Genomic DNA, 24,895 nt, shown 5'->3' with positions numbered 1-24,895 from the left:
GGACAGCCAGCTTACCAAGTGTTATGTGTTTGGGTTACGTAATTAGAAACCCAGTACAACTCACTAACACTTAATAGACATATATGTGCTAAACATCAAAAACTGCATGACAGTGTAAATATTGTAAATGGTAGGAATGTAGAACTTAAAAGGGAGACGTGTAATAGAATGATAAACTGTATTATACTGTTTGGCCACTAGGTGACACTGTGTGTAAAATACCTTATTTAAAGGAACCTCAGTCATACCTGGCAGAGCATTAAAGGATCTTGATGAATACATCTGGTGTTATAAACAAGTTCTGTGTAACCCTGGGCAGCGGGTGAAGCTTCCCCTTGGGGAGGCTAGCTCCCAATCCCGCCTCTTCCACCCGTGTCCCCACCCATACTCCACCCCTGCTCCGCCCCAGGCCTCAGTCGGCCCCCTCCCCACTTGCTGCATGCATCCCTTCTCTTTTTCCTCCTCACTCTGCCCCCCTGCCACTGCTCACCATGTGTCCCTCCTCTTCTCCCCCGCCCCTCCATGCTTGCCACATGCATCCCTCCTCTCCTCCCCTACTAGGTCCCTCCACCACCACTCGCTGCATTTGTCCTTCTTCTCCTCCCCCTGCTTGAGGGCCAGGGGGGAGAGGGGGCCTGAGTACGGAAGGAGAGGAGTGCAGTGAGTGGTGGTGGGGGTGAACGGAGGGGGGGGGCAAGGAGAGGAGGGACGCACATGGCGAGAGGGCCAAGTGGGGAGGAGGCTGAGTGGGGAGGAGAGGAGTAACTGGCGAGTGACATCGGGGACCTCTGGAGGCGGGGGCTGAGTGCTGGAGAGAAGCCAGGCAGCGGCGGGCAGAGAACACTGAGCTTTTCTATGCACCATGCAGGTTTCCCGGCAGCTGAGCAGGCGGTATCTGCTACTCAGCTTCCTGGGTTCTTCAGTAATCTCCCTGGGGGGTCCAAGGGACCCAGGAAGCTGAGTAGCATATACCACCTCCACAGCTGCCTGGGAACCTGCATGGCACATAATAAATAAGCAAAAACTTCTGGCAGAAGCCCATTCCCAGCAGGGAGGGGAAGAAGCGGGGCCACCACAGCACAGGCATACGGTGTCTGGGTCAGCAGCGGCTGTGCCAGGGGAGACTTAGCCTCCCCTGGCCTATTATACCTGTCGCCCATGCGCGTAACCGGTCCATATTTGGAACAGGAGCATGACAGCCAGAGACATAGGGCCTGACTCTTGTTTTATACTTTTTCATTTACACTTGAATGAAGTATTACCCAATCAGAATTTGATTTTAGATACTTATATGGTCCCCATTACCATAATATCTGAGCACCACACAAGCTGTAATGTATTTTTTTTTTTAAATATAATTGGAGATATACCTATCTCCTAGAACTGGAAGGGACCTTGAAAGGTCATTGAGTCCAGCCCCCTGCCTTCACTAACAGGACCAAGTACTGATTTTTGCCCCAGCTCCCTAACTGGCCCCCTCAAGGATTGAACTCACAACCCTGGGTTTAGCAGGCCAATGCTCAAACCACTGAGCTATCCCTCCCCCCCACAACTTATCCTCACAACACCCCTGTAGGATGGAGAAGTGCTATTATCCCATTTTACAGATGGAGAACTGAGGCACAAAGAGGTTAAGTGACTTGTCACACAGGAAGTCTGTAGAGGATCAGGGACTAAATCCTAGGCCTCACAAGTCCCAGGCTACAGCCCAAACCACTGGACCATCCTTCCTCTCACACGTGCATCACTGATAACATTGTACACTAATTTTGCACAGGTATATCTGATCAGACAAAGTGAAAAGCACTGGAGAATCAGGCCCTTTATGTTTGTTCTTTCTTTGTGATTTTCCTGAATATGGAATAGATCACCTAGACTGGGAAACGCACAATGTGGAGTTTGTGTGTGGAATGAATAAATTTGCTCCAGGCAGTGCAGAGGCATTGGCCCCACCTCTAGGGTTATTTATGCATCTGGATTCTTTGCATGTCATAGTAAGAAGGAGGAAACAGAAAGAGGTTAAAGGGGAAGGAAGGAAGGAAATCCCTGGCTTCCCTGCTGTTTCATTCTTCAGAAAGCATCATTAGGACCTTCTCATGGACGCTTCCAAGCCCTGCTCTAGGGGGTTCTCAAAATGTTGCACTGTGCTAATCAAATTGCTCCATGGGTGAGTCAATGTTCTTTGGATCAATGCCAGGACGTGCTGCTGCAAAGCCTGAGACTATTCTGGATATGCTTCTCATGTCCCCTAATTAAACTCAGCATCTGCTTGCTGGGCTTAGGGAGGCAGGACACTCGCAGGGCGGTTAAAGCTGCTGAAACCCTTGTAGCCCTTTCCCAAGAGCCTGGTGGTGTCATTCTGGTTACACCCTGTGCTGATGGGCCGGGGGTCAGGATGAGCACTGTTGGAAGGTGTCTGGAAAAAGCCCACCTGGTTGCACTCTCACTAGTTCAGTCAGCTTAGTGAGAATTCAAGGATTCTGGATTGTTGTAGCCCTGCTCTTGTGTAGTCGGGGCAGCTGCACCCTCCACAGTGTTGGGGGTGATGGGGAGTGCAGACCAGTGACAAAGAGCATGATGGCAAATCCCAAGCTGATGCAAACCGTTGCTGCCCTGTGACCTCATCAGGAAATGAGGAGCATAGACTAGTGAAGTGCTGTGGGGCAGCAACTCCCTGAGTCATAACTGAGGCACAATCCCAGGACTCCTAGGGTTGCCAACTGGCTAATTTTTAACTGGCCTCCCTGGTTTCTGTACTGCCTTGCCAGTGAACAGATTTAACATGCTGGCTTTTTTTCCTACTGGGACACATCAGAGGTCTCCACAGTACACATCCCTCTAGTCCAGACTGCAGAGCCATGTTAGGATAAGGGAAGAAAAATGATAGACCAACATAAAAATACACAGGCTGTGTTATTTTTTGTGTCAAATGATTCTCAAACATTTTCTGAGTAATTAACTAGAGTCGGCACAAGGACCCTTTTGGTTGGTCAGGGGGCTTGGCCGGTTTTTCTGCATCTTGGAGGTGACAACTCTCAGGGCTTTCCCTAGGGCAGCACAGCTACGTGTCATTCCTTACAGAAGGGGTTGAGCATCGATCACCAGATTATTACATCTCTTTGAGCTGGGCTAAGCCAGTAGGTTCAATGTGCCCCCCTGCAATCTCCAGGTTTTTCAATTATTATCTCAGCCTTCCCCTGCTGAGAAAATAAGGCCTGCCAGTTTGCCTCAGAGGTTGCTGTAAACTCAGTGGAGGCCAAGCTCGCTCTGTTCTTACCCAGGTGTGTGTGGGAAGATTATTCTCTCATTTTACCAGTAGCAGAGCTACTACTAAACCCCCTCAGTATCACAGGCAAACCCAAGATCAGTCCCAGCTTCTCCGGAAGAACCATGCCTATGCTGCAGTTTCACTGTATGGGGGAAACAGAAGGGCGTGCAGATGGCTGGACTGAGCTGTTTGAATGGAAGAAATGTAGAACTCAGCAGAAACTGTCTAGACTTTAACTAACCTCACCTCAAGGAGTCTGGGGAAGGTTGGGACACCCAGAGGGTGAAGGAGTAGTAGGGGCTAGCCAAACAATCTGAATCTATGTTCAATGTCCACAAATAGGTCGTTTCTATAGGTAAATGGACTCATTTCTAAAACAGTTTCCTGTATGCTGGGCTTAAGCTGCCAGAGGACAAGGAGGGAGGGTCAGACTGTTCACTGTGACAAGAACTGGGGCTCTTGTTTTCTTAGAAGCACCATTTATTAGAAGAACAACAGCACAGACAACACCCAAACTCTATTCTGAAGGAAAAGGGCAGCTGATAAAGACCGCAATTCATTGGATCTGAAGCACCTTCCCTTCACAGATCTCAAAGCACTGCACAAACACTAGGTAATTTAGCCCTGCAAACAACACCCCCCCACCCCCCAGTGAAGTAGTAAAGTGATACTATCCTCATTGTACAGAAGCAGAAATCAAGGCACAGAGCAGTTAAGTGATCTGCCCAGGGTCATACAGACAGTCAGTGACAGAGCTTGAATCAGAGCTCTCGGTGCTGGGTCCTAGTTCTGTTTTGGCCAGAAGTCAGAGAAGAATCTTTGGTCCCACAGTTTGGAAATGGCTGTCACAGTGACACAGTACTTCAGACCCTGCCCAGATCCACAAAGTGACTTAGGTGCCTAAGTCCCTGTTTTAGGCTCCACTGCAATTCACTCAACTCCCACTTGGCTGCTGCCGAACCCTGTAGGCACCCACACTCACTTGGTGCCTAAGTTTGTGCAGTAAAAGCCCTTCTAGGTGCATGTATCTTGCTGCCCCCACTAGGCATCCGGGGCAAGCAAGTTTTCAGTCTTAGAAGAAATGCTTGTATTGTTGTTAGTTTGGTTATATAAGAATCCTCTGAAAGCATTGGGGAGCAGCACGAGAATTTGCTCTCTACCTTAATCTTGCTAATTTGAGTCAATCTGGGAGCCAGCGCAGGTTGGTAGGAATCTGTCATTGGTGCTGCACTGAGATTTCTGGAAGAGGGGACTGTCTGCATGCTATTTGTGACCACCTCTCTTCCAGGAGGACTGGTGCAAGTGTGTAAATAAAACAAAGTTACACTTAGAATATACCCAGACTCCATGTTCCTGGGAAGCCAACCTGTATGGCCCTAGAACTTTGCTACCAGCCAGCAGAGGGGCAATGTGATGTAACAAATGGGATACTAAGGTCAGAAGAGGGACAATATATACAGGTGTTCATCTTGGGCTAGATTGTGCTTCAACTGCTTGTGTGAATAAGGGCTCTCTGACATTAGTAAAGGTAGCTTTTAATAGTTTTAAGGACCCAGTCCTACAGTTACAGATCTGTTTAACTTTAAGCATGTGACTATTCCTATCGCCTTTAATGGGAAAACACATGTGCTTAAAGTCACACATACTGTGATATGATTTGTAGGACCTAACTAATATGAAAATAGTATATATGTGCAAGATGGATGAGTTCACATTATTAGGAAAATGTCAGCGTTTGCATTTCTTGAGTTTTGAGCGTTTATGTATGTGGTCTCAGTATGACATTAGCAGAGGGTTTTTGCATTTAAATTTAGCAGATTACTTCTGGAATCTCATAGAGAGCACAGACAGTAGTAGTGTACAAATATAAACGTACTACTTTTACAGTTACTGTTCTGCAGAGCATTACTTCTGTTTTTAGTGGTGGGATTATATATTTACACCTCTACCTCGATATAACACTGTCCTCGGGAGCCAAAAAACTTTACCGCATTATAGGTGAAATCATGTTATATCCAACTTGCATTGATCCACCGGAATGTGCAGCCCCACCTCCGCGGAGCATTCCTTTACCACATTATATCCAAATTCGTGTTATAGTGGGTCACGTTATATCGAGGAAGAGCTGTATTTACATTAAACAGTAATAAAAACACTTTGTATTTTGCTAGTGTTTTTAATCTGAATTTCTCAAAGCATTTTACAATCATTAATTTATTAATCCTCAAAATCTACTGTGCAGTATGCAAGTATTAGTATTCCCCTTTCTTACACGTGGAAATTTTTCAGAAGTACTAATCATCTGGCTGGGATGATTTAGTTGGTGTTAGTCCTGCTTTGAGAAGGGAGTTGGACTAGATGACCTGCTGAGGTCCCTTTCAACCCTGATTTTCTATGATTCTATGATCTGCAGCACTTTAAAAAAAACAGACCATTTTTACTTGGGTGCCAAAGCATGGTTTTTCATGCCTTCTTTTAGGCCTCCAAGTTGGAAAATTTGGATGTAAGACACTTGTAGATGGTCATACAGTGAATTGGAAGCAGAGCCAGGCATGGAACATAGTCTCTGAAAAGTAGTTGCTTGCTCTAATCTGGGGGTCGGCAACCTTTCAGAAGTGGTGTGCTGAGTCTTCATTTAGTCACTCTGATTTAAGGTTTCGCGTGCCAGTAATACATTTTAACATTTTTAGAAGGTCTTTCTCTAAGTCTATAATATATAACTAAACTATTGTTGTATGTAAAGTAAATAAGGTTTTTAAAATGTTTAAGAAGCTTAATTTAAAATTAAATTAAAATGCAGAGCCCCCCGGACCGGTGGTCAGGACCCGGGCAGTGCGAATGCCACTGAAAATCAGCTCGCGTGCTGCCTTCAGCACCCGTGCCACAGATTGCCTACCCCACTCTAATCACTAGTCTATAGCCTCTACTTTCCTATACATAAAGACTTTGCTATAAAAATATTAATAACGTACTTTTTAAAATCAGAAGACAGCAGCTGAAATATTTAAAAAATGTTACCTTGTTGTTTTAACATCTTCACTGCTGGGAAGAAAAAAGGTGGAGGAAGGAAAGTAATTTCTGGTGGTTGCCATAGCAACCAATGGGACTCGCTAACCCATCTTCTGCTCCTTGTCAACCTTAGATAGGCCTGTCAGGGAAAGTGAGCAATTCTGCCCTGTTTATAGAGCTGCTGCCTAACTACAACATTAAATTAATAGAGAATCTACATTATCATAATGTCAAGTGCCATCCCTACAGCATGTCTCCATTTGTTATCTCTGTGCTACAAACAAAAGCCATGAATAAGTGATAAGCCATGAAAGCCACTTCCTGCTCCCCTCAGAGAGGAAGCAAGCTTTGAAAACGCAACCACCCCCCACCTCTATACACTACTCTGCCTCCATGAATGTCTCTCTCTATCTCTGGGTCAGCCAACAGCATTCGAGTGTACCCCATCCCAAATGAGGGGGGTCCCCATTTTAGAACTCTATTTACTCCCCATGTGCATCTGTTCATTTTTCAATAATTTAGCCCACAGTGTGGCTGGAAAAACATTATTAATATAACAACAGACAATATAAAACAAAGCAGCAAAGAATCCTGAGGCACCTTATAGACTAACAGACGTTTTGGAACATGACCTTTCCGTGGGTGAACACCCACTTCGTCGGATGCTCCAAAACGTCTGTTAGTCTACAAGGTGCCACAGGACTCTTTGCTGCTTTTACAGATGCAGACTAACACAGCTACCCCTCTGATAAATATAAAACAAGTAATAATAGTTCTTTGCATGTCCACAGCACCTTCCATCCAAGGGTCTCAAAAAGCTTCACTGATAGTAATGCATTTGTGACTCTGGGCAAGTTCTGGCTACAGACTTCAGCAGAGGGTCTCCACATAATTTAATACTGTGCACAGGATGTAAAACTGTCCTGATAAAATCATGATGACCCCAACTAATTCACCTCTCCAAGGACTCTGTGCTGGTGTCTCATACACTCCTAGGCTGTTAGAGCATCTGAGATCTTTCAGTCAATGGCAAAACATTAGATAACAGAGTTAGCGGGGAGGATCCCATTGTACTTCATTGCCATGCAGGCATCTGATTGACATGTCATCCCCAGTGCCCCATGACTAACTGCACCTCCAATCACTTTCCTCCACAGTGTTTAGAGAGGACGTTATATGTTCAGTTCTGTGCACCATGTTACCAAAACGATATGGCCAAATTGGAGACACTTGAAAGAGTGACCATTCTTTGGCAGGGATTGTGCTATGAGGACATTAAAGAGCTAAACATGGAGCAGTGGAAGCAACGTAGATCTGTAATATCTGAAGGGTGGAGATAAGAAGGAGGGAGGAGAATTATGTATTCATGAACATAGGGCTATAACTAAAACTAATGGAATGAAATAAGGAAAGGCAATATTATTTACCTTATTTATTTGAGAAGAATATAAAGAAAAACTGGCTGACTTGGAGAGATATTAGGTTGTGGCATTGTCTCTGCAAAGAATAGGACGGAGGCAGCATAATATGGGCCATAAAAAGCTATAGACTGGTTAAGACACTAATGACCAGGAGTTGCAAAAGTGACGACTGATTCTTGGCACCAACTTGAGACACTGTAAAAGGGTTGGTTTTTCAGCAGATGGGTGCTTGGCAAATTCTGAATCTCAGGCCCCTTTAAAGTGTATCAGGTTGGGCAGTAGCCACATTTGAAATGTATGGCTTAATAAGTGCATTGTAGGGAGCATTTCTGCATGACAGGGAGTGTGCTTATCTACACGCCGTTATTTTGTAACCATAGAGTCCTGACTCTTCAGCGCAGTGAACCCAGAGACCTGCACAAGGATTCTTTCAAAAGCACAATACAGACAGCGCGAGTGAGTCGGGGATGTGTAACAGTGTGAGGCGTACAGTAACTCCTCACTTAAAGTCCTCCTGCTTAACGTTGTTTCATTGTTACATTGCTGATCAATTTAAACATGCTCATTTAAAGCTGTGCAATGCTCCACTCTTATGTTGTTTGGCTGCCTGCTGTCTCCACAGCTGGTAGCCTCCCTACGCCCCCTCCAGTGTCTACCACCCACTGGCAGACCCCATGGATTAGCGCCTTCCCTCTCCTCCCCCCGCCTCCTGCCCACAGCAATCAGCTGGCTTGTGGTGTTTCGGAGGCAGGGGGGAAGAGCAAGGACTCGGCGCGCAGGCTCCCCCTCACTCCCCTGCCTCCTGAATGTGGCAAGCCAGCTGATTGCCCTGGGCGGGTGGGTGGGGGGCAGCGAGAACTCAACATGCCTCCTCCCCCCTCCCCTGCCCCCCCCGAACACAGCAATAAGCTGGCTTGCAGCTTTTAGAAGGGAGGGGAGGAGCCAGGACGCAGCATGCAAAGTAAAGGGGGAGGAGGTGGGGGGAGAAGATGCAGGTCAAGGGTGGAGGTTTGGGGGAAGGGCTGGAGTGGGCGGACTGAGGGTTTAGCCTCCCACCCCTGGTGTTTGCAGCGTAGGGGAAGGTGGCCTGGAACCAACCTCCCCCCACCCCCATTTACATTAATTCTTATGGGGAAATGGGATTCGCTTAACATCGTTTCACTTAAAGTCGCATTTTTCAGGAACATAACTACAATGTTAAGCAAGGAGTTACTGTACTATACCTCTTCTCTGCCCCATGCTGGAGGTGCCCCCACTGGCCCAAAGAACAGTGTCACCTGGGGAAGACGGGCAGTGAACTTAGGTCTCCAAGCACCTCCATCAGGCATTAGCAATCCAGACTCCTTAGGTGATATAAAAAGGTTTGCCTGCTTCTCCTAAGAGGGGGTGCTGGGTGGTGTTGGGGCAGGAGAAAAGCTCACTGGACCTAACCCAGAACACCCAGCCCTACATCATGGCCTGACAATCCGACTGCACCTTCAATTACAAAGTGTGACAAACTTTCTCTGTTGCAGAGTGTAACAGGGTGCTGGGCAAAGGGTGGCAGATTCAGCCCTGTCACACCGACTCTTCGTTAGGGGAACAAATTAGAGTGGGCTGGAGGTAACCTGGCCCTAACTGGGGAGGCAGAGACAGCTGCTACCTAATTAGCCTGGGGCTGCTTAAAAGCCTCAGGGGAAGGAAGCAGGGAGAGCAGGATGAAAGGGAAAAGGCAGGGAATGGAAGCAAGGAGGTAGCTCTCCCCTCCCTGCAGATGGTGAAGGGTTACTTGTACGTGGTGAAACAGTGGTGGGAACAAGCCTGAGAATAAAGTGCACCAGTGGTTACTAAACCAAGGGTCTCTGAGTGGCTTTGTGAACCGAGCAGAGGCACAAGCCAAGGGGGCCCTGCCACACTCTGCTACGTGGAGTTAAAAGTCCAGGTGGCCATTTTTTAAATGAATGTCTATAAACTGTTACTAGACTAGCAAGGGGCTGGCAAGACCCCCTCTCCCCCAACACACACACACACACACACACACCTGGGACACTCAGTGACAGTGGACCACAGTGTTGTTTTCACAAGGTAAGAATAATCACCTCTTGCCAGGCGAAGCTGCTTTTATCTGGGTGGATATAGTGCTGTAGCTGACAACCTGAACACTGAAGTCCTTTCTTTGGCCACAGAATAGGTACAGCCTGGGCAGTGGCAGAACAAGCTTCCCTCATACCACCCCCTAGTGACGTGACTTAGCACAAGCTGGATCCTCACCTGCAGGGGCAAAAGAGAAATGGAGCCTCTGTGGCAATTCAATCCCTGGCCTCTTTTCTGAGACGGCCCCCATGAGTACCCTATATGCAAGGTTATTTTATTATTCCTCATACCACCACCACCACCACCTCTAGGGACAGGAATGAGCTCACCAGCTCACATCACATGGAGCCACCAAACAGCCATCAGACTTGCAGTTTCTCTCCTATTGAGTCAGGCCTGGTACACATGTAAAACTTAAGTCAGTGAGGCTACAGCACTCGCATGTGACAAATCCACCCACGAGTGCTGTAGTTAAGCCAACCTAACCCCGGTGTAGATACAGCCAACGTGATGTAAGAATGTTTCTGTCAACCTACCTACTGTCGCTTGAGGAAGTGATGTTCCTACAGTGATGGAAAAACCTTTTCCATCACTGTAGGCTATGTCTAAAGAGTTATGCCAGCACTGCTACATCGACCGAGCTATACAGCTGGGGTCTCTGCAATGTAGACAAGGCCTATGTCCTCCAGGAAGTGCAGTAATGCACTTACAAGAGTTCCTGTACACCCTTCATGCAGTCTTTGGGTTTCCTGGAACATACTTCCTGCTGGGTCAGAAACAAAGCAGCCCAGGTCAGGGCAGTCACAAGCTACAGTACACAGGGTAGTAGGAAGTTTATCATCTCATTGCTATACATAGTCCCTGCTCATAATAAAAGGTTTTTCTTGACACACTGGTCTGCCTGTCAGTAAGATACTACAGTTTCTGCTGATGCAGGCCACATTCAGACCAGTGACCTAAAGATGAATGGTCCAGTTTCACTACCTAAGCTGTCCATACTCCTGGATTCCATGAACTGTTCTCCAACATGAGTCTACCCACTTTGGACCTGGATTACAACCCTTACAAATCATCCATTCGCACTGTCCCTGGAGAATGTTCCTTCTTCCACGCACAGACAACAATCCAGATGTGGCTAACATGACCCCTGAGCTTTGAGGGCTGGAAACCAGTTCCTCATATGCAGTGCCCTTTCCTCAACCGTAAAGGAAGAGAGTAGCCAAAGACAGGGCTGAAGAAGAAAGCCCAAAGGTAGCTTGGCACATCTGCGAAGAGCTACATCATGCAGCAGGAAAGCAGTTGGCTTCGGGCTACAATTCCCTGTGCTCTAATGGCAGTGGTCCCAGTGGCACAGAAAGGCCTCTAGGAATTGCATTCCAGACTGATTAGGCATCGAGTAAACAGCCCCAGACTGTACACCTGGAGCAACAGCCAAACGGTGCACCACTGAGAGCCATGCTGGCAACGTGCCAGCAACTTTGAGGGTTCTGCCTCTTTTGTCTCTCTCCTGATGGATGCATAGAAACTCCTCGTTTTTCACCTGAAGTCTTAGGAGCTAATCAACTTTATCCTTGTGCAGCAGTTACAAGGAGGGACTAGCCAAGGGCTGTATTACAGGATCCTGAGAGCCAGACTTGGCCCTGAGGTTGCAGTTTGTTGGGTCACCGCGATAGATGGAGATTTATTGTCCCATACTGTGTCCTAAGTATGGACAGATTTCTGAGATCGGCACATTTCTCTCTGGGCTTCAGTCACGCATCAGGTTACTCTGCCTCCCACTCTTCCTGACATTCTGAATCTCCACTGACTTTCCTACTTGGCAGGACAGGCACCTGAGAAGACTTAACTATGAAATCAACAGCAAATGGAGCTTTGTGATGAAAGCTTATGGTTTTGAGTTCTTACCAGTGAAGGCCAGTCAAAGAAATACTCTCACAAATTACAGGCAATCTGCAGGGAGCAAGGTGGGAGCAGGCCCCACCTACTGGCTAGATCATCAAGATTTTGGCTTCTAGTCTTAGCTCTGTCAAAGATTCTGTGTGACCTAGTGTAAAATTACAAAGAAACTACCTTTGGCTGCAGATAATCTTTCCAGCTATCAGCATATCTTGAAATGCCAATTTCTGGGGAAAATCATCAAGAACAAGATAACTCCAGCAGCATCTAGAGCAGGGATGGGCAAACTTTTTGGCCCAAGGGCCACATCTGGGACTAGAAATTGTATGGCAGGCCATGAATGCTCACAAAATTGGAGTTGGGGTATGGGAGGGGGTGCGGGTTTTGGTCGGGGGTGCAGGCTCTGGGTTGGGGCCAGAAATGAGGATTTCAGGATGTGGGAGGGGATCAGGGCAAGTGGTTGGGGTGTGGGAAGGCATGCAGGCTCCAGATGGGGGTGTGGGCTCTGGGGTGAGGCTGGGGATGAGGAGTTTGGGGTGCAGGAGGGTGCTCTGGGCTGGGACAGAGGAGTTCGGAGCGGCATCAGGGCTGGGGCAGCGGCAAGGGGAGAGGCTCAGGGGTGCAGGCTCCAGGTGGCACTTACCTCAAGTGGTTCCCGGAAGCTGCAGCATGTCCCTTCTCTGGCTCCTACGTGGAGGCACAGTCTGGGGCAGCATGCAGAGCCTCCTTTCACAGGCACTGCCTCTGCAGCTCCCATTGGAGCGCCAGAGGGGGCCATTGGAGTGGGGCCACTGGAGTGCATAGGAGCCAGAGGGCGGCCATGTCGCTGCTTCCAGAAGCCATATGGAGCAGCCCCCAACCCTGCATCCCGGCTGGAGTGCCAGAGCAGGGCAAGCCCCAGACCCTGCTCCCCAGTAGGAGCTCGAGGGCCAGTTTCCCCACGCTTGAGTTAGAGTCCAAATGTCTCTGACCTGTTCAGTTGAGGTTCTGGTCTGGGAGCTGTGCAGACACTGCACTGGTGATGGTGGCTGATGATCTCCTGTCAATGGATGAAGATCAGGTGCCCATGCTTTAAAGTCCATGGACTCCCTGGCCCCTCCTCTGGCCTGCTCCAAACCCTACCCGAGCCTACCTTGGGACAGCTGTGGTGGATCATGAGGCATGCTCAGTCGCCCTACATTCCTAGTCTGACACCTGCCCCTTTCTCTTCTCATGTTACCTAGTCTTTCAAATCCTCTGTCTGCACTGATTCCTCTCTCTGTTAGGATTGCGGCAGCACCTACCTAGAGATCCAGGTCAGGGATCAAGGCCTCACTGGGTTAGGCACTGTACACATGCATAAACAAAAGTTAATCTGCACGCCAGAGAGCTTACAGTTTTAGGGTGGTATTACTGGGAATAATGGGATGACATAAGCAAAGGAAAACGTAGGCTGACCAGCAGGAACAATTTGCTACCTGTGAGAACATTAGACAGTATAATAGTGTTTCAAGGAAATGGTGTACATCATACCATTTGGGACAAAAGTGGACTGGGTACAGCCCCGGAGCACTATGGGGAACCACCCTGTGCTACTCAGCAGGAGATGGACTGGATGGGTCCTAACAGATCTTTTCCGCCTGTAGCTCCTATGTCTTGGCTGTCTGGTTGCATTCTGGGCGTGTTTCAGAGAGCAAGGGAGGAGTCGTTTATCCCCCAATGATACAAAAGCCATTAAGCCAGCTCCTGCTTTCAAATCAGTCTTTAGTCTGCTTCACCCCACATTTGCTCGGCTGCTTGAAAGTGGGATTGAGGGATCCAGATACAGCTGAGCTAAGGAGACATGAGATCCCTTTCCCTGCAAATCCACCTGACACCCTACCCCTTTCTAGCCAGCTCATCACAAAGGAGCCTTCAGCCTGACTCCCAGCCCAGTGGGTCCCAATATCTTTGCTGTAACTGACTGGTCACAAAGGCTATTCTTTAATTTAACTGTACAGTAACTAACAGGAATCAGCAACAACATCTGGGCCTGCAAGTATTTACTGCAGGAATTAGGGAACTAGGGAGTGGAATAGGAAATCAGACTTCACAGGGCTCAGGGGATTGGGAATAGGTTCTACAGACACTGACCTCTAAGTAGCTGGTTAGAGTTGCAGACCAAGCAAATAATAATCAATTATTACTATCTGATGTCTGTTCGGTAGCCTAGGTGAGATGAAGCACTGGTCTCAGCCCACTTCAGAATTGTTAGGAGCTCTTATTGCTATCAGTGCCAGCATAAATGACAATGACTATCAGCAACCTTATATGGTGCCCATCACCATGCGTTCGGAGCACTTTGGTATCTAAACTGGCAGCTCCAGCAGAGAGAACAAGGACTGAATGGGTCACAGGCTGGAACTCCCCTCTGACCACTGAAGGAGGTCAGGATTGAGACACATTGATGGAATGACAGGAAAAGCTTGCTTAAACACAGGACATAAGCCTCTAGGCCTGGCAATCCAGCACCTTCTTCATTATCTACATAAAAAGATTCCAGGATTATCACTCTATGTGTCACTGTTAAGTCTGCTGAACCAGCGTGAAGCGATGGAAACAGTCACACGTGTGGCTGAGCACTCTCTCTGTTCACCAGGCCCCACAGCGCTTCAGGAAGCAGCCAGGACCACATTCCTGTGGCCCCTCAAGGAGCTGCCCTTGCCTATGGGTGCCTCCTCCAAAGCTCCCATTGGACACAGTTCCCCATTCCTGGGCAATGGGAGGTTCGGGGGAGGTACCCACAGGCAAGTGCACTGCATGGAGCCCTCTGCTCCGCTCCTGCCCCCAGGAGCCGCAGGGATGTGGTGCCGGGTGGCAATCCCGCGGGCCGGATCCAAAGCCCTGAAGGATCGGATCCAGCCCATAGGCTGTAGTTTGCCCACCCCTGGCCTAGGAACTGCAATCAAGGACCAGGGACCCATTGTGCTGGGCTACATACAGATATGTACAAAGAGGACAGTTCCAGCTCCAGAGAGCTCATAACTGATAGGACACACAGGATGCCATAGAATACATTAGAACTCATAACCATAGCTCAGAGCACCCACAAACTCTGCAAAAGTTTAGATCTAGGTCCAACTCTGTTGTTCAGACCCATCCCTAAAATAAACCAGATTATTAACAGTTTTAGTCTTTTCTTTTTGATAACACCAAAGACACGAGGGGATGAGGGATAAACCTTTACAAAGAACATTCACTTTGTTCTTAGACCAGCTGGAATATAGCAGAAACGTCTATAACAGAGGCCCCCGTGGAGACAGACACAATCTGGCTGAACGAGGCACTTCTGGGAATCTCATCTGGCTCCTGGGATGGGATGTGAAAACAAAGTCTGGTTAACAGGAGTCTCATTACTTTGGAAGGATGCATCTGGCAGAGTTTTGTCATAAACTTTCATCTGTACAAAGAAAAATGTTCCTCGACATGTAACACCACACAAGAAAGATCAAAGGTGCCCCCAGTCCCTCCTGATGGGGAAGCAGCTGCTCCAATAACAGTAGGCAACATTATGAGTTTCAATTACTCCCCTCGTCTTGTGTGGGGAGGGGATCTGCACACTACGCTGCCTCTCACCAGCAGCTCCCTGTTAATCACAGGCAAAGAATTTGTGCTCTGGCAGATGAAGGCCCTCGCTGCATGTTGGTGAATTTGCACAGCCCAGACTTGTCAGTAAACAGCAGCTTTGTTTGCAGAGGGATGCCACAGAGTCACATACACTCATGCATTACACACTCTACATATTGTCATATTCTGAAGCTTGCAATATGCACCCAACCAGCCCAGGCTGCTGAATTCATCATTGGTAACATTCCTATGTATAAGCAGTGTGGTGTAGGGGTTAGAGCACAGCACTGGGTTCTTGGGACAGAGCTCTGAGGTTCTAGTGCTGATTCACCTACGGATTTAGCCCTCAGTCCTGCAAGGTGCTCAGCTCTCTGGCCTAATACAGCACAGCACTTAAAGTTAAGCACAAGCTTAAGTGTTTTGCTGGATTGGCCAAAGGATTCAACACCCTGCAGGCCTGAGCACTTGCTGTGTGGCATTAGCTAAGTCACTTGTCTCTTTCTGTCTAATGCATTTATAATAAGCTCATCACCATGGACATGCAGGTTCAACCACCTGTCAAACGGAGATGCAAAGGCAGGATTCCAAGGTGGTAGATGGTGTAAGAGCACAAATATCAGACAGGACAAAATTCAAAGTAATGTTGAGTCTGATATTGCTTCCAGTGAAGTCAATGGCACCATTCCCATTAGCTTGAAGCCATGTCTATACCAGTAGACAAAGGCATGCTGTAGTTTTGACACATGTTAGCTGGTCAAGGTAAACTACTAGGGTTGACCCCTGCCCGCTAACATATGTTCAAATACAAATTTTCCTGTCTACAATAGGGTTTTAATATGTCATAGTTATGTGTAAAAATCTGGTAAAACTTTCCCATATATACAAGTCCTCTGACTCCGTAAAGACAACTGAACAGTATCTGGATTCCTTTCTTGTTAATTGGGTATTTACATACTATTCCTTCAGCACCCAGGGATGAGATGTGCACCATATAGGAGATTTAGAGGCTTAAAGATTAACTTTTAGATAATGTTTTCACCTCTTAGCACTCATTTTCTTTCCCAGGGGAGAGGATATGGAGAAGGTAAATGACATTTTGAGTCTCGCTTTCCTCTCTTCTATCCCATCCAGTCACCTCACTATAAACTCTGCTTCCAAGAATCAACCCCTGTACCCAGAGAAAGGCCAGCTATGAACACAAGCAGTCCCATCTTCATGGCAGCCCCTGCGACACTAGCACACAAATCTTGCACTAAGATCCTGATCCCTCCAGCTGAATCATCCGACACGACCAGAGGGCAGGAGGGGGATTCCAGATGCTGACCCCAGAGGAGAAAGATAAATAGAACTACATGAGCGTGATGGCTGGATTCCATCTGGGTGGTAGGGCTCAGGGTCTATTGCTCTTGTGATTGTTACTGAGCTTGGCCAAGAAAAGCTCCCATGGTTTGGCAAGTCTACAATTTTCCAGTCTTCACAAAAGAACTGCAGGAACCTTTTTTGAAGCAGTTTCTTCTCAAGAAAGATTACTAATGGGCCTAACAGTAGCACTGGGGTGACTGCAGGATAAAAATCTAGACAGGTAGAGAGAGAGAGAGATACTCCAGTGGAGCTTAGTAGCAATTTTCCCTACATAGGGACTACAGGTTTAATGCCCAGTGTTAATTTTCTGAATACACTAAACAAAGAATCCACCAAAAGCAGACAACAACTGGAGAGGTTACCATCTCTGAAATCTAAAAGAGGCACACAATATGTTTCTATGATGTGTACTTTACTGCAGAACAAGACGTACTTATACAATATTATTGCATCTCACTGACATATAGCAATAATACATAGCACTTAGATAAGGGGTTTAAACTTCACAATGTTTTCTAAACACTAACTAGTCAGTCTTCAGACACAACCAGCTTCATAAGACATATAGGTCAGGATTTCCCATAGCATGTGCCAGTCATATTTAGGTATCTAAATGGTTTGACTTTCAAAAGAGCTGAGCACTCACCGGCTTCCATAGACTGAAATGGAAATGCAAGGTGCTCTGCACTTTTGAAAAATCAAACCATCTATTCAGATACCTAAATCCACACTGAACAGCATAACTTTAAACCCAGTTTTGAAAATCTTGGCTGTTAAGTTTTTATTATCCCAATTTTATAGATGGGAAGATTCAGGCACAGAGATATTATTGTGCCTAAATTTGGGCATAAAAAAAAATTAAGGCATCTACAAATCCTTTCACACAGCAAGCCTCTGAGTGTGACCCTCCTTATAAATTAGAAACACTTTTTTAAATATATTTAACACCATTATAAATGTTGGCAGCAAAATGGGCTTTGGAGTGGAGGCTGACAGCTCGTGACCCCCCTACATAATAACTTTGCGACCCCCTGAGGGCCCCTGAGCCCCGGTTTGAGAACCCCTGGGCTAACCAGAATACTAGTAACACAGCTGGCATCAGGGTACAAATTCATCCCTGATCCAAATCCACTAGCTCCTATTCTTGTGCGCAGACCACTGTCATGGTTATTATTTAACATTTATATTGCAGTTGTACCAATGCACACCTCCTTACAAAGAGATTTTGTCTTATACATTGACCAGAATTAATTACACCATAGTGACAGAGGCAGGCTGAGTCCACACTCACTGTGGTGTGTACCTACATGTGGAGGGCTCCAGCCTGGGGAGGCAGTGAGTAAAGGCTTCAGCAGCGGGACAAGACACTGCTAAAAGAGGCAGTGTAGACTTGGGAAGCAATGCTTGGGGGTTTAGACTCTAGAGAACCATGTAGAATATATACCCTGGGGGTCATGCGTGTACGACACTCTGTGCTACTCACTTAAGCAGTGCCTCACCGTTTACCCTGCTATTTATACCCACGCTATCTGGGCATGCATTATCTCTACTGTATATGCCACTCTAAGGCTACGTCTACACTACAGCAGGGATTGACACTCTGAGACTGATCCACCGGCAGTCAATTTAGAGGCTCTAGTGAAGACCTGCCAAATTGACAGCAAATGGCTCTCCAGTCGACCCCTGTACTCAAACCGATGAGAAAAGTAAGGTAAATTGACAGGTGTAGACCCTGCAGTAATTCGACCTAAGGCACGTTGACTCCAGCTACATTATTCACAGCGTAGGTCAACTTACCGCAGTAGCGTAGTCATAGCCTTAGTGTTGACCTATCCTGTGCCTACATCTCCACTGGAAGATGGGAGTGTGATTCCCAGATCACGTAGACATACTTGTACCAGCTCTCATCAAGTTAGTGCATTAAAAACAATAGCGTAGCTGCAGTAGAACCGGCAGCTGCAGTAGCGGCACATCTTAGTTTCCCTGAGTATGCACCTGTGGGATCCGAGTAGGTTTGTACTCAAGGCAAATAGTCTATGCAACTGATTGCCGTGGCCTGTGCTGTCACAACTACACTACTATTTTGAGCACGCTAACTTGATGAGAGCTAGTGCAAGTCTGGCTACATGACTAGGGAATCTCACACCCCAGCTCGCAATGTAGATGTGCCTAAGAAGATGGATAACACTGCTTCCTGTTTGAATTCCAGCTTCTTGATGTATGGAAATACTGACTGTGTAAGATGTCAGGTGTTAAGAGAAGCCTAGTATTATTGTATTATTATGCACATAAAAATGTGAAATGTTAATACATTCTATAGCACAAATCCACTCCCTCTCAGTTTTCATGGACACTGCACTAAGGCTGGTTTGGCAGTGTTAGCTGTGACCCCCCATCACCTCTCCATCTCACCTCCACTCCTGGTATGCCACAGTACTCTGAATTTTTCATCTCCTCAGCAAGATGCTGATATCTGGGAGAGTGTACTGGAGAGCTTTAGTTTCTTCAGTTTTTTTAAATCTTTTGTATTACTCTAAATCCTGTCTCTGCTATAACCATGGCAGTGAGGACAATGGGTGGGAGGCAGAAAAATGAGCTGTTTTGTAGGAAATCAGATGTGTTTATACATTTTTAGGCAGAGCCAAATTGTGATGCTTCAGGGTGTGGCTAGCCATCTGTAACAAATGTGAAGGGATAAAATGCAAGTGGAAAGAAAGATCCCCCCCAGGGATCTCTTTTCTTCATACATGCACATTCTGTTTCTCTCCCCAGTGCAGCTTGAGTTCATTTTCTTTAAATCACTTCCACATTTTCCTGCCTTAATTATAAGATAGTTTGTTTCAGACCTCACTTTCACAAAGACTGTAGCACCAGGAATTCAGACCTCGCTTATTTTCTATCAACAGACTTTCGGGTTTATGAGTTTGGAGTTAATAACTTTTAATTCCTGAAGAAGGTCAATGCAGTAAAAAAGGAACTCTTCAGAGAAAGTACAGTCTCACTTTAAAGCTTGATCACACAACAGGACTTTGGCAGAGGATTTACAGATCTAATATAGTGCATGGGAACAAAATTCTGTTATGGTTTTTAAAATATAAGAAGGCACTAACAGTAAACCAGGCAGATGTAACTTTTAGCTGCCCAAAGGAATACATCTCCATTCACACTTATATGCTGAAACTTTTACCCCAAGAAAAAAAATTATTTTCCCCAACTGTGGGTGTATTTTTCACCAAATGACACTGTTTGAAAGCTTTGGAGGGAGAAACTGTTAATTGTTTAAACTGCTCGAAGGAAAGTGTAAATCATCAAGGGAGCTTTTCTGAAAACCCCAGATGATATCCATTACTTTCTCTAAATACCCACCCCTGCGATCCAGTCTTTCCCCAAATCCCCCTGCTTTGGATGCTTTGTCTCCCCCGGTAAAGATATACATTTGCTTTCATGCTCATCCATTGCCTAGATTTCAGGTTCGAACTTTGCAGGAGATCAAAGCTGCTCACGATTCGTGGGACTACGAGCACGAACCACCCCAAATATCCCCGGGCTCTCTAGCCTCTGTTTGCAGCTACACTTAATAATATGCCGTGCATGTGCGCGAGCTGGAAATCTAGTCATGGCAAAAAGTGCCCGGGGGAGCCCGGAGCCCCTCACATACCTCAGCGTGCAGCCGGGCGATGGCCACAAGGGCGAAGAGGGCCAGACTTTTCCAAAGCTGCAAAAGAAAGAAAGATGCGTGTGAGGGGGGCAGGGAAAGAAGGAGGCGCCCCAGAAAACTTCCTCGGGCTCCCCTCTTCTGAGGTCCCCTCCTAGCACCAGCCTCTCCCTCCCCAGCCGCAGCCCCGCTCACCATGTCGCTCCTGGCTCGGGGAGCGGGGCAGGCTGGAGAGAAGCGGAGCCGGGCCCTTTGCTGCTTTCCCCTTCTTCTTTTTCTGGAAATTTGATCAGGTCTCTGGGAGGGAAGCGCTTCCCCCACATCTGCCTCCAGCTCCGCCCCTCCCAGCCAGCCTCCCCCGGCCCCCTTCACCCGCTCCTCCCCCCCGGCTGCTGCTAACCCGGGGCCAGCGGCGTGTGCGAGGCAGCGCTGGCTCCTCCCGCTGCGACTCCCTAGGTGGGAGGGACCCAGAGCTGCTATGGGGCTACCGGCCGAGGGTTTCCATACATCCCTACCACGTGCAGGCAGAGGCCCTAGAGAGCCTGCCAGCCCCTCCAGGGGGGCATCAGGCTGTGCCAAGGAGTCAGCCTTGCCAACCCTCCAGGACTGGCCTGGAGTCTCCGGGAATTAAAGATGACTCTTTAATTAAAGCTTATGTCATGTGATGAGACCGCCAGGAATATGTCCAGCCAAAACTTGCAACCCTACAAGGAGAGGAAGGGGCTGTCTCGTTGGGGGAGGGGGGAGTTGCCCAGCAGCTGGAAGGAGGAAGAAAGGAGGGGGTGGGTGGGGATGAGACCTAGCCAATGTCTCCCCCAGCACTGAAGGGAGGCTACACCAATCTGGGTGGATGGGAGCTGCATAACGGGAGAGAGTGGAGGTGATGCAGCAGTGACATAGTTTAAGAGTTGAATTTTAGGTGGGCCCCAACTTCTGGTAGATGGGCAGTCACGCTAGCTGGACCCACCGTGTGTGAGATGCCCCAGGGGCACAGAGGCACCTGCTCGCTCCCTGGTTGGCAGAGGGGCAGTCACACCCGCCCTGCAAGTAAGAGGCTCTGGGGCCAGACCCAGAGGTGCAGGACCTCTTGCAGTGGGGGCTCTCAGTAGGATTGCCAACCCACCAGGGTTTATTCTGGAGTCTCCAGAAATTGTAGTGAGTTACGTCATGTGATGAAACCTCCAGGAATACGACCAACCAAAATGGGCAATCCTAGCTCTAAGATGCAGTGCCCTCCCACCTCCCAAGCCCAGTGCCACATGCTCACCTCCTTTCCAACCTGTGGCAAAACAGCTTTACAAGTTCCACCACTGCAAACGGCTACAGCGCCCAACCCCAAACAAAGGCTGTCACTCACTTGCTGGCGCTGCTCACACCCTGGGTGCAGGTCTCCACGTGATAGCAGCAGCCAGGCTCAGGGAGCAGCACATGTCTCATCTGCATGTGTTGAGGAGGGACTGGACTCAGCACGGCTGCTCAGGATCTCTCCAGGAACGTGGTGGTGGTGGTGGCTCTGAGGCCCCGTGGCTGGAGTGGCTCAGCCCACCCATCACTCTGACACATAGTGGGTGCAGGGCTGCTCTGGTGCAGGTGCCTTGAGCCTCTGGGGCACAAACCTGGCATCAGCCCCTTCCTGCCCTCAAGCCCCTTCCTGCCTTATGCTGTGTGCCCACAGGAACCAATGGGAGCTGGGTGTTCTTCCAGTGGAGGTGGTGACTCCTCCAGGGAGGAATCAGTAGTTGCGATGGTGGTGGGGTGCAGGCTCACAGGCTCAGCTTTGGGTAGGCCTTGGCAGTAACTGTGGGGAGAATGTGGACTACTCGGGCCCACCTGTGCCTACACCCCTGGGGTGCAGTAAGTGCCAGCCATGGCCTCCTTCTCTCCGATTCCTTTACGTTTTGACTCAACAGAGACAACACAGTGGAAAGATGGTGGCTGTGATTTGGGCCTTGAGTGTCTGGAGGTGTAGCAGTGTGTATGAAAAATGCAAAGTGCAAAGTCCCTGAACACTCTACTGTGGCTCTCAAAAATGTTTCAGGAATAAATAATGGTACTATCATGTTTTTCTATACATACAGACCAGCCACATATATTCAGTCCGAATGACATTTGCTTTAGATTAAGAGAACAAAAAAAAAAAAAAAAGAAAAAAAGTAAACTCACTGAGAGTACAGTGTGCATCTCTCTGTCACAGTCTGCACAGAAAGAACACAAAATGGTTGATGGCCTCCATAGACAGCAGAATCCTTAAAGATTTAAAACTGCTGTATACAAAAAACAAACACACACCAGTCACATAACTGACTACAGCACACTGTCTGATATACTTTTCATTTCTATAGCTGAAAATTCAAAACTTAACATTTAACAATGCAGGCCATGAGTGAGGGGCACGTAACAGCTAACTATGCAAGAACATAATCAGTCAGAAATCCTTGTGGTTTATGTATTGTATATATAACAAAGAGTTTGAATCAGAAGCACTAGTGAGAGGAAAGGTATTGCCTGTACAGAAATAAAATTACATACATCAGTATTTCCAATCACTGCTGCTATTAATCCAAACTCCTCCTTACATCTATAGCATCTGAGTCACAAAGAAGCACAAATTATGTATATATTTCCCCAAGTATGAGAAAAAAAAACATACTGCAGCACTGTGACATTCCCCTTGCGTTATCTGGATCCCTGGTGTTATCTGCTAGGTCATCCCACTCCTTGACTCTGGGAGCCAGCCTCACCCCACTCTGCTGTGAGAAACCTCACTCCTTGGCTGTTCATGTACAACATGTAAGCTGCTCCCAGCTCCGTGAGTGAGCACTTTTGGCCAGCCACTGCTTGGATTGTGCAACCGAATGACACTAGCCAATATTACCGGTCCCACACACAACCCTAGGAACCTCCATCTTGCAGTGTCCAGTTATGCCCGCTGGACACTGCAAGTTCATCAGTTTAACAAAGAAATTGATATGTAGCAGGCTTGTATTCCAAGGGGAATCTCTGACATGCTTCAAACCAAACACACTGCTTCAGGTAGAATAAAAAAACAAATTTATTAACTACAATAGATAGATTTTAAGTGAGTATAAGTCAAAGCACAAGAAGTCAGATTTCATCAAATGAAGTAAAAACAAAACGCATTCTAAGCTAACCTTAACACTTTCAATGTCCTTACAAACTTCGATGCTTCTCAGCACAGGCTGGTTGCCCTTCAGCCAGGCTGTCCCCTTTGATCAGCGCTTCAGTCAGTTGGTGGTGGTGTCTGTAGATTGAGGTGGAAGAGAGAGAGCATGGAAAATGTCTCTCCCTTTTATCATGTTCTTTCTTCCCTCTTGGCTTTGCCCCGCCCCCCTTCAGGGTCAGGTGAGCATTACCTCACTGCACTCCCAAACTGACCAAGGGAAGGGGGGTGACTCCACTTGAGAATCCAGCAGATCCTTTGTTGCTGCCTAGGCCAATGTCCCTTGTTCCTTGTGAGGCTGAGCTAGGTTTGTCCCACACATGCCCTCATGAGGTATAAACTGCCCCTCTACTCCTGGAGAGTTTTGCCTGAGCTTGTTTTAAGCCGTGAGGACACATTTTCAGCATCATAACTACATACATGAAATTACAACCTATAACATTGCTATAACAACAATGGCTAGTGCATCATGAGCCTTCCAAAGACACCCGACATGACAAACTTTGCATTGAATACCACACAATCATATTATAAGGATGAACATAAGGGGCAGGGTGTCACAAGCACACACACATATATATGATATAAAAACTTGTGCTGACCCATATCCCTGCATCTGCAGGCATTGCTTGGCTTCCACTAATAATCTCTGCTGTGCATGCATATAGTAGTGTGTGCCACAATAAATCACTACTTACATGTTTAAATTCTCCCCCTCCACGCACACACATACTTAGAAGCCCTCTTGGATCACATGTGGCCAGGGGAAAGGAGAAGGGGACAGGGAAATGGAGGTTCTTCCCCGCCTTAAGTGAGGCAAAACCACCCACAGCATGTAACACCCCCTATAATAGTAATGAGATTTGCTGGTTTATGACCAAATTAGCCTTTCTTTGTTATAATATTTCCCATATCAATGATGGCAGTTGCATCTTACCCAACTGTTGTGATGCTGGTTCCTTTGCTGCTTCGTCTCCTGGTTAGTCCTCTGCCTCCATCCCAAAAAGTTCCTAGGACTCTGGGCTGAGTTCATAATGGCTGTGACCCAAAGGAGTAAGTATCTGTTCCATCTCTTCTAGTTCATCTGTCCCATGGATCTATCCCATCTCCTCTGGATTATCTTCCCTCGGGGTCTCTTCTGGCTCCTCTCATTCACCAGCCCCTAATCCAGTAATAACACCAACTGCTTTCAAAAGCCTGTCCAGCATAGCATGGGGCTCCAGAGCAGCACAAAGTACCTGGTCACACTCCTTGTGGTAGGGGCAGGTCGATAGTTGTTGGACTGTCCATTAAAGTCTTTGGCCTTGTGGTATGTGCTCTTTAGGTTTTTGATTCTTCCTCTGCAGGGACTGATGTCCCTGAATCCCCTCCTCTGCCAGCTTAGATGTGATGATTTCCGATGTATCTCCCCAAATGAAGCTTCTTACTGATCTCACCTGAGAGGT

The 24,895-nt window shown here is 47.4% G+C and overlaps 1 protein-coding gene across 1 annotated transcript in view; it reads right to left on the bottom strand.

Annotated features, from left to right (window-relative positions):
* The window catches only part of FSTL1 (follistatin like 1), a 76,149-nt gene extending 55,671 nt beyond the window's left edge, over positions 1–20,478 (bottom strand). The window contains exons 1-2 of the mRNA XM_032799902.2: positions 20,465–20,478; positions 20,273–20,329 (exon numbers count right to left, since the gene is read on the bottom strand). Of these exons, the coding sequence (XP_032655793.1) occupies positions 20,273–20,329; positions 20,465–20,467 (60 nt within the window). The 5' untranslated portion in view covers positions 20,468–20,478. The remainder of the gene's footprint in view (positions 1–20,272; positions 20,330–20,464) is intronic.
* Positions 20,479–24,895: the final 4,417 nt, after the last annotated feature.

This window comes from Chelonoidis abingdonii, chromosome 1 (genome assembly GCF_003597395.2).
Source record: "Chelonoidis abingdonii isolate Lonesome George chromosome 1, CheloAbing_2.0, whole genome shotgun sequence".
In the NCBI taxonomy this organism is placed as follows: Eukaryota; Metazoa; Chordata; order Testudines; family Testudinidae; genus Chelonoidis; species Chelonoidis abingdonii.
The sequence above is the reverse complement of the archived record's forward strand: the minus strand, read 5'-3'. Positions and strand labels throughout refer to the sequence as shown.